The sequence below is a fragment of the Zonotrichia leucophrys genome, chromosome 2 (genome assembly GCF_028769735.1).
Source record: "Zonotrichia leucophrys gambelii isolate GWCS_2022_RI chromosome 2, RI_Zleu_2.0, whole genome shotgun sequence".
In the NCBI taxonomy this organism is placed as follows: Eukaryota; Metazoa; Chordata; class Aves; order Passeriformes; family Passerellidae; genus Zonotrichia; species Zonotrichia leucophrys.
This window is the reverse complement of record NC_088171.1, coordinates 65,736,989-65,747,484: the sequence shown is the minus strand read 5'-3', so window position 1 is coordinate 65,747,484 and position 10,496 is coordinate 65,736,989. Positions and strand designations below refer to the sequence as shown.

The 10,496-nt window shown below is 43.8% G+C and overlaps 1 protein-coding gene across 2 annotated transcripts in view; it reads right to left on the bottom strand.

Annotated features, from left to right (window-relative positions):
- Positions 1 to 6,618: 6,618 nt before the first annotated feature.
- Positions 6,619 to 10,496, bottom strand: part of ADTRP (androgen dependent TFPI regulating protein) — a 30,655-nt gene continuing 26,777 nt past the window's right edge. The window contains exon 6 of one of the 2 annotated variants that reach the window (XM_064703414.1): positions 6,619 to 7,763. In XM_064703414.1, coding sequence (XP_064559484.1) covers positions 7,720 to 7,763 — 44 coding nt within the window. In that variant the 3' untranslated portion in view covers positions 6,619 to 7,719. The remainder of the gene's footprint in view (positions 7,764 to 10,496) is intronic. The other variant, XM_064703415.1, reaches the window with a different exon arrangement.

Here is a 10,496-nt window from a genome sequence, read left to right as displayed (position 1 = left end):
ATTCCCTAGAACGAGGCATAGAAAAACCCTGATATAGAAACCCCTGTCTAAGCATGGTTTTCATTACAAGCTCAGGTCTAAGATATTTTCCATCTGTATGAGGGAAATCAGGCTTTACTGATAGCTCCTCAAAGCCTATGGGGCAACACACAAGGAAGACACAGCACATAGATTTTGTGTGCTTGCTGCCAATGTTGGATACAGTGGCTGGTTTTTCATTCCTTCAGCTGCTGTTTTTCCTGCTTCCTTGAAATTCCCCAACAGTTAACATAGGTGGGCAAATGCATCAAACCCAGGACACAGGACTGCATCTGGCATTTGCTTCAGGAATGTGAGTGCTGTAGACTGGGAGATGCTTCTCTATCTGGCTCTGACCCTGGGATGAGGAAGGGGGAGGAACTGGAGGGCTAGTCCAAGTTAGAGCACATTTTTTCATTTCTAACACGCCATGCAGTGCTCTGCTTGCCTGATAGTGACTGTATGGGAAAATTCTGTCTTATCAATTTGTTAAAAATGCCTTTCTCATTGGGGAATAGGAGACAGCACACACATGCACAGACAGAGAGTGTAGGAGTGCTTTGGGAGGGCTCTGATAATCGGGAAACTCCAAACGCCAGCAATTCTGCAAAACAAAACAGAAACTCCTAAAAGGCAGCACAACCACTAAAAGGAAAGGCATTTTTTCTGTCAGTGTAATGACCAGATCAACCTAATTTCTGTCATGACTGTTTCATTTCTTGGTTTGGTTTTTTGTTTTCCCAGCTGACCACAAGAGTGCACTCACGGAATGATGTCCTGCATTGTTTCCTCTGGGTCATTTCCTTTCCCTCAGCTCTGGAAGCAGCTTGCAGCATGTGGAGGTCGGGGGGTCAGACCTGGGCCCACGTGTTGTTTCTCTGGACATATAGATGCCGTGTCCCCCAGGGAGGAAGACGCTGCAGCTGTACATTGAGTGGGACATACTTGCAGGATGAGTACACGGACACGTCACCAGGGACACACGCTGGGGGTACATCTGAGTGGCACAGGCTTTGCCCACAGGCTGTGCTTGATGTTGGTAATGATTTTCTTCCTTATAAGGGATGGCTACACTTAAAGAGCATGTCGGAGATTCTCCCACAGTTTTGTCTTGCTATATAATTGGGATTTGGGGGTTTTTCCTTCCCTTTTTCCCCCTCCTAGTGCTTCTCAACTTCTTTCTGTGACCTTCTAACACCACAGATCATTTGTCAAGCAGCCAGTAATGGCTAAACAGAGGCCCATTGTAGCAGGCACTTGCAACAATTTGTTAACAATAAATATGATGTGATTAGTAAATACCTCATAATTGAGTTACATTATGTAGAAATATCAGCTTTGATATTTGCCAGAATGTTGTGGGTTTTCTTTTTCAATTAACTTTCCTCTGAAGTAGTTGTGGTGACTTTTTTTCACTTGCTCAGTTTTTTCCTATACCTCTGATTCAGGACTGCGGTCAAAGTTCAGCTCTGAATTTGTATCAGAGTCTAGGACTGAGACTTAGGATGACTAAATAGATCGATGATTAGAAGTAGAAATGCGAAGGAACACTTGAGAGTCGATTCTCATTCCACACACAGTGCGCCTGTGGATTTGACCTGCCTTGCAGGGCTTTCTTTATCAATAAATGTATTGCTGACGGAAGATGCGTGATCTTTCTATCCGGAGATGTACTACACAGAGAACAACAGTATGAACTTCCATTGGTTCATGAAGGAGCTTCTTTCATGGCCTGGACTACTAATAGCAGAAAGGTCAAGCTGATCCTTCACTGGTATGTAATGAACTACACATAAGAAATAAATTCAATTTTTATGATGGCCGTTCAAAATAACTCTTTTTTTCTTTCCCCCGCCTCAATGCTTACATTTTGAATTCAATACAGACCAGACTGTCCATAAGCTACAGGCTATATATATATATATAGCTGTGGGTCTGTGACCCCTATGATTTCCAGATATTTCTTCTTCAGATATTGTATTTCTCCAAGCAGGAATGGTAGCCATTTTCTATTCCCTCCCAAATCTTCATTCAAAGTGATTCTTTCCAAAATCAGAGCTGCATAAAAGAATCATTTAAGGTGCAATTGCACAGCTACCAAACTCGTGAATTATATGCAAGTTGTAGTGATATGAATACTAAAATATTTGTGGTTTCACTTCTGCAACAACACAAAACCAGCTGCATAACTAAACACTTCACTATCATTTAATGTAAACTCTTTCTCATAATGCTTTCCTCTCTTTCACCCCCCACAATTTTTTTATTTCTACTCCACCCACTTCCAATGTTCCTACAAGCTTTTCCAATTGTTCTGCTCCTTTTGGATTTATTTGTACTGTACACCATCCGTAAAGGCATCTCTGGAACTTTTAAGTAGTTTTGTAAAGACAACAGTGGGAAGGCAGTTGCACATCATATTATTTTTGGCTGGACCCTTCAGGAACAATGGCTATTGTTTTGGCAAGCTAGCAACAAGGAGGCTGCATCAGTGATATAAGGGTTTAGAGCCTGGGGGTGGTTCCACAAATGATTCTGAGGCATTTTGGAGTGTGTGTGATTCAAAAACACTTGGCAACATCTGTTTTTTTAAAAAGGAAAAAAAAGGGGGGGGGAGGGGCGTGGTAAAGAGGGGGGAAAAATGGAAGAAGTGCAAAGCATCCACAAAACTGAACCTATGGACAAAAACAATGGGCTCTATTAAATTTCGGGGTTTTCCTCTCGCGCATAATTGTTACATGTGTTGATCAAACTGACATTCTATTTGTTCTCCCTCTTCCTGTGATTTTGACTTAATAAGGTGGTGTTGGCTGCCTGTGAGGCGCCGCGCTGGGACACCGCGGGGATTCGCTTTCGGGCTGGGGCTGCTTTGGGCTCGCAGATGTGCGAGTGCAAGAACGCCGGTGCCAAAGGACTGCCCCCGTGCTCCAGAGCTGAGCGCTGCTGCATCCCTGAGCATCCATCAGGCGTGTCCTGACGGAATTATTCCGTTTAGGGGAATTACTCAGCTTAGAACGCTGAGGCTGCTGCACCCCTGGAAACTGAAATCGCCCACCCATGGGCGATGAAAGGAGCTGCTGTGGGGAGGACACGGCGGCTTTCCGCGGTGGGAAAGAGCCCTTCCCGGCGCTGGGGGCCGGCAGCGCTCTCCCGGGAGTCGCGCCGGGATGTCCGCTCCCGCCCGGGCCCCTCAGCGCTGAGGGGGCGGGCGGGCGATGGCGCCGCGCCGCCGCCAGGGGGCGCTGTGCCGCCTCGGGATGAGAGCCGCGCTCCCGCCCTGCCGCGCTTCCTCCGGGAATTGCCCCTCACGGAGCGGCCGTAGCGGAGCGGAGCTGCCGGGCTGTGCCGCGCTGGTTCTGGCGCTGCCGCTGCTGTGCTGAGTGCGGCGGGTGCTCGGCACCGGTGAGGCCGCGCCTCCGGTGCTGTGTCCGCGTCTGGGCACCGCGGTACAGCGAGGACATGGAGCGCTGGAGGCGCTGGAGCTGGCTGCCCACAGGAGTCGTGGAAGCGCCGTCCCTAGAGGTGTTGAAAACACGCGTGGATGTGGCACTTTGGGACATGGTTTAGTGGTGGACTTGGCAGTGCTGGGTTAATGTTTGAACTCAATGATCTGAGAGATCTTTTCCAACCTTAATACCTCTACGGTTGAAAGTGTGGTTCTTCCCTGTTTGAAGCACAGTTCCACAATTGTGCTTCTCTCTGTCCATAGCTAGAAAAGCCTGGTGGAAAGAAATGCTTAACCATGGAGCTCCTTTTATACACGTGTCTTCATTTCCTCCCTTGAGCACTGATGCTTTTGCACACCCACTGGGGGTTTCCACACCGAAAACTTGAACTAACATCTCAAAAAGCGTCTAAACTTGAACTAACATCTCAAGAAGCAGTCTTGTGTCGGTATATATTAGTTTCTTTCTCCTCTGTCTAAGGAACCGAGTCCATACCAACAGTGAAACAATATTGTCCTGCTTCCTTGGAGGAGGTGATTCTGCTTGTCTTAGGTGTAAAATAACGCATTATTCTCTTATATGTGTGCTGTTTTCCAGGTACTGAGGGAAATTGCCCTCTCAAAGTGAAAGGAACTTGAAGCTTTGCTGAAAGCTTCATAAACAAGGCAGGCAGCTTTATGTTTATGTTTTGAGAGCATTTGATAGAAAGTGACATTTGAAACACCAAGTATTACCATGAAATTTTATAGTTCAGAACTATTATTGGGCCATATCCTGGGGGTTTAATTCAAACCCTTGTTTTTAGACTCACCATGTCTGAAATCTGAAGAGCTGTGACATCAAACACAAAAGGAATTTGGTTTGCTTTTCAGGAACATTGAACGCTTTGCAGTGTAGGGTCTCTGGAGACCTCAAAAGGCAAAAATTCCACTTTAGGGCTTTTAACCACTTGTTCTGAGGTCTGGCCTATTGTGATTGTATTTGGTTTTTACCTGATGCTTCTTTCCAAATGGTCAATTCAAGAACAGTTTTTAGCTGTAAAGCAGGAGCTTTAGTTCAAGAGTAGTTCTTGATATTGGGGTTATTTAAATGAATCCACACTGCCGACAGCCTCTTCCTCTGAGGTAAGAGGTTACTACAGATAATCAGCAAGATTAAATACTAACAAAAATTGTTATGAACCTATCTATGACTGCAATGATTTTTTTCCAATATTTACTGAATAACTTGCCTGGGAAGTAGGTCTTAGTTTGGCTCTCATGGTTGATTCTAAGCCGTCTCTTACCCATACCCCTGAGACTCTGGTTAATTTTGTGGCACAAAATATTTAATTATGTGCTCTGCCAAGTGAATACAAGGTCTCAAATTGAATTTCAGCATCCCTGGGCAACTATTTTAGACACTTTGGTAGAATGTAAATGCATATTTTCTGCATGCCAGATCCTGGCTCCATATCCATCAAAGTAAATCCTCAGTAGTTCCACTGAAGGCTTGGAACAATCTTAAATTATGTTGTTGAGGTCACATTGTGACCCTGAAGCTCTGGCAGAGACCCAAACTAAGAAATTTGTGTGGGAAACTGGGGAGGGAATAAATTAACACTTGCCTATGCTTTTTTGTGGAAGTAAACTGTTACAAAGGTGTGAGTTAAGATGAAAGCTCCTCGTGGTGGTGGATATTGCTTTCCAGCTGTTTCTGCTGGAAACAGCTCCGTGTTTGTGTGTATGGGATGGGTTCTTATTTTCTGATGGTGCTCTGTCTCAAATAACAACGTTTTGCATTTCCATCCCCCCACTGTCCCTTCCCCCTCACCCCTTCTAAACAAATATCGCTTAATCTTATAAAACAAAAGTCCAGGGGTAGGTTCTAGTCTGGGTGGGTTTTTTTCTTCTGGTGAATTTAATCCTTCATTTTCTCTCTCTCTCTCTGCCAAATGCAAGTGGCAGGTCTAAACAGTATTAGGTAATTGTGGTTGTCATGCTGCAGATTTCACTGTGGAAAAAATTAATTGCTGTTTTTTCTCCCAGGGGGTTGAGCCGTGGTCCCTCCGTCTGCCTGGGACAGCGTCGTTTCCCTGCCTGCTGGGGCTGCGTTCCGTGGAGCGGCATGAAAGGGCTCCTGGGCAGCTGCTCTGGGCGAGTGGGCGGCACCTCCTTCGGTAATAACAGCTAATTTATACAGCCACGAACATCTAGGGCTATAAATAAACAGTTCTGACTGGCTTCGCACACTTAAAATGAAATGGGAGAGACTGATGGACTGGAAAGAGAAATCTGGTGTAAATGTCGTCAAGGCCAGATCCTTACACAGGGTGTCTCCGTAAAGCCTTTTGAAAAATCACGGGGGAAATGTTGGTTTGTGAGCAATGACACATTTTCCTCCTTTCAGAACTTTGTGAATATGAGAGAAAGGAACAAAGCAAATCCAAGATCCCAGCAGCTGTATTTTGGGGACAGGCATTCCTCATTGATTTCTCAAAGTGCATGACTGGAATCCAGCTTCTCTCCATGCAGGATGTAGCAGAAAGAAGTGCCTCTTCTGAGCCTTTTTCAAAGAAATAAACAACCTTCCCCGTGATTCTCCTCAAAGCCCTGTAGTCCAGCAGCTCAGCCACCACATCAGATCCCAAAGGTACCGCTGGTGTGAGCAGGAGCTGAGGGTGAGGTCTGTCATTTGGCTTCTCTGGTTGGAAGTGGAAAGACCTATCAGTCTGTGCTGGGGCCCAGGCTTTGTTTTGAGTTTCTGACAATTAAACTGTACTGGAGTATCAGTACAAAACAAATTATTTTAAAAACAAGGGAGGTAGAGACAAAAACACCCAACAAACCTGTACAGGCAGTTCCCATAACTTTCTCTTCTTCCCTAATTCCCTCTGTGTTATTTCTTCTGTCTGTCTCTCCAATATATTTCCTCTGACCAGCATCTTTCAACTTCAACACAAAATGAGGGAGGAGTGTATTTGTGTGTGGGCATGTGTAATTGCTTACATTCCCCTTGCAAATTTAGCTGGAGCGGGTTATCTAGATAGGCTGGGAATTACTGAATGCATGCACACATCTCATTGAGTTCATTTAGTTTACATTCTAGGCCTAGCATGTTAACTTCCCAGATTAGAATTTTTATCAGGTGCTTAACACATGAGAAGAACAATCTTATGTATACACATTATCTTTTTATTGCGCACAGGCAGCTTACAATGTGTTTTGTTTTTACTGAGCTCCAGCGGCATTTGAAAGGTGAAAATAACACCCTGGTGAACAGTGTGCACAGTAGCACTAAGCGAGGGGTTTTGGCAATGAGGATGGATTTAGACATTTAAGTACTGCAACTAGTTTCAAATCCTCTTTGAATGCAGGAATAATACAAGAGATTTTTCTTTTTCACATTGACCATTAAGGAACACTTGTGCTACTCTCAGTTTTGCATGTTTATTGGAGTTTGCAAAGCAGATCTCCAGTGTTTTGGATGTTAACAAAATGTTGAGGCTAATAACAGAAATCAACTATATTGAGGAAAATTAGTAAACATGTGAATGGAGTGTAATTATATGGCAGGCAGCTTTATGTTAAACAGTGCTTTAAATTAACATGCTTTCTGTCAAAGCAATCATACAGTCAGTATAATTAGGTTACTTTTGCTGCGAGATTAACTGAAACCAAGAAAAAGGAAGAAATTGTTGCCTTCGGATTTCCTGTTAAAATGGAGGGGAGATATTGAGCATAATATAAGCATATTAATATTACAGAAAGTTTCTCGTTAGAAGAACTCGGCTTCTTGGTGAACTTTCTGAGCAGACATTTCTAATTACAGTGCTTGTTAGCCCAATTTGTTATCTAGCTAGCTTGGGTTAAAATTATCTCTCCTCTTAATTTTTTCCAGACTTGATGAAGGGCAATCCAAACAAGAGCTGGCTTGCATTCACAGGTCTTTTACAGAGTGGTGTGAGGCTCATGAGGGAGTGCATTTACCAGTGACAACTTTTAACCATGGACACATCCTCACGCACGTTGTGCAAGAGATGAGAAATCTGTGTAAACAGATGAACACAATTTTCTTATTCATAGCAGTTGCAGAGTTATCATGAAAGAGGCAAACATTTCATACTTTCCACCAGTTTTCCATATGTCTGATGTCATAATGGCTTCACCAGAAGCTGCAATGCATTGGAGAAAGGATTTATCACAGCTACGTTTATTTTCCTCTACTTCATGGCTTCAGAATTCATGGAGGGATTGTTTGGCTTCAAGAGGAGGATTCACTTGCCTTTCCACTTGTGGTCCAGTATTACTATTGAATCTCCTGTTTGGAGACAGAGGAGAAGACATTATTGGGACCTGAGGGGAAGGCACAACTGAGAAGTCCTTTCACACATCAGGGATGGGGAGGATGTGAAACTGGCCCCAGCCTCCCAACATCCCTGGGGAACTCTATCCATCTGGGAGTGGGAGTGAACAGCAAGTGCATGTCTTGGACCAGCTGCTAATGCTGAAGTGCTGCAGAAGTCAAATGAGCCTGGGATGTCCCCAGCAAGTAACAGATTACTCAACGACTGAGGAATTATTTGAAATCTGCCATGGGCCACACCCATTGAGAATAATTGTGCTTTGCCAGAGGGAGAAAGTGTCAGCCACCCAGCCAACCTAGCTTGTTGTAAGAGCATGTGAAAAGCTGGAGGATCCTCACATGGCTGGTCAGGACAGCACAGGACCTACTGAAATCCCACAGCTTTCTGAAGCAGCAGCTTTTTTGCTGCTGTGGGCCAACCAATAATCAACTGTTCATGGGTGTCTTTTCTAACACACTGTCTCAGCCTCTCTTCTTCCCCTCATATTCACTCATAGGAAACTCTCCTTTAAATGATCTTTCCTTGTCCATGGACCTCAGAGGCTCTGAAACACTAATTGCTGTGTTGTATTCGTATATACTGACCAAATTGATATTTATGGGTGAGGGGAAAAAAATCCAAACCACAAAGAAAGAAAATAGCCTGGCAGGCCAGGACCAGCATGTTAACCAGTACTTCCTAATGTCTGGCCTCCACTGATGAATTTGTAAGCTCTGGTTTGTGAGAGGTTCTGGTCCAGTCTGCCTCCAGTGGATTGCCAGATAAACTTATCACCAAAAATAGGACCTGTGACAAATAGTGCAAGTTTCCTTCACACAGTCAATCATCTCTGCCTGAGGAATAAACTGCAGCTTTTGGGAGTGACAAATATGAAGGACATAAATGTGCCATCACAGGTTTGTGGTACAACTAGGATGAGTCAAAAGTAAATACTCATATTTAGTTTTCAAACTCTGGGATTTAAATCCTGTAAAATCTGAGTTCCATTAATCATTTGCAATATAGGAAAATTATGGATATAAACATCATTTGGTCACTGAAAAGAATAGATAGACTCTAGACTCTTATTCTTGGCAGGATACAACAAATACCCTGGAAAGGAATCTCAGTTTAAAAATCCCTCCTGGATACTGTAATAACGAAGGGTGAAACCTGGGTCTGGAGCAATAACATCAGCATTTTAACATTCATACAAAACCTGCTGTTGATAAGCCTGTACCAGTACAATGGTGGCACGGCTTCATGTCCCACACAGTTGCCCTTTGCATCCCTTCATTTGCCATTCGGGTTTCTGCAATCTCAACAGCTGCTCAGAATAATGACAGCATCAAGAATTCAATCTTATTATAGTATTGCTTTGTATTGCACAGATTTGTGAGCTGTCACATAGGCTGGATTTCCCAAGGCTACAGGGTATTAAGGGAGCTTGGTTTCAAAAGCCCATAAATACAAAAATAAAACTCAGGGAAAATAATCAGTTGTGAAAACATGTTATATGATTCTGGAAAATGCGCTGAATGCAAAAGAACTCCAAAAAAAAAAAAAGAGGAAAAACAGGCTAGAGAGAAGAATGTTGTTTAACTTTATTTCAGCCTTAGGTAAATAGGTTTCAGCAATGTCTTCCCAAGATATTTAAGAGCTCATAGAAGATCTGGAAGAGTGCATCCATCTATGCACTGAGCATGAGAAAGGTATTCCACCATAAGTTTTCTCTTTTTCCTGAAAGCAATGGCTCTCATTCCTGTTGAGCTGCCTTACCCCTTGCAATATAATATCTTTAATTTTTGTTTTTCCCCTGACAGTGTTCCTCAGCCTGCTGCTGGCCAAAGCTTTCCCTTCTAGTGGACAGCAAGCACCTAGGTTGGGTCTCTTGCAGCTGCTGCCCACTCCAGCAATCAGCATTCTTTCCTCCCCTGTTTCTCTCCCAAAGGACAGTTCCACCATGTGGGGATAAGCATTTCTCTGGGAGAGCCCTTGGGCCCACAAAATCTTGCAAATAGAGGCAAAAGCATCAGGAGGCTTTTCAATCACTGCTGGAGCAAGTAGCTGTTGCTAGCTATAGCTCCTCTCCAGCTGCATTTCAGAGTATTGAAATGAAGCAGCTGATGAATGTTATTTTGGGGTTTTTTTCAGATGTGTTAGATGGAAGACAAATGAATGTGCTCCATCTTCAAATGTGAGTTCTAGATAAGAGACCTCATTTGAAAGGTTGCTCTGTCTGATGTGGAGAACTTTGATCCAAATTTCTCCCAAGGATCTGATTGTCCCAAACAGAGCAAACCCCAAGCAAGCACTGCTTTGCTTTATTTTTGAGGATTCTAGTTTGACGGGTTGAAGAAACATGAGATCAGTTGCCTGTGTGATGTTTTCCACCCATCAGGAAGGGGAGAAACGATCACACGGTTCATCTTTGGTACTCAGACCCTGCAGCCAAGTTCTTGGCTGAGGTAAATTTATGGCAGTAAAAGAATCAGCTCATTGTTTCAAATTATCCTCTTTGGAGTTTCTCTATTGCTCAACATTGTCTTGTACTCTAGAAACTCTGGGATTTAAAACAAAAAGAAGTCATTACTGGTACTATTTTCTGTGCCTCTCAGGCTGTGCAGCTGGGTTGCCTTAGTTACCACCAATCCAACTGTGCAAGGGGAGGGAGAGGAGAGGCGCATGAGAGATAATACATTTTTAAA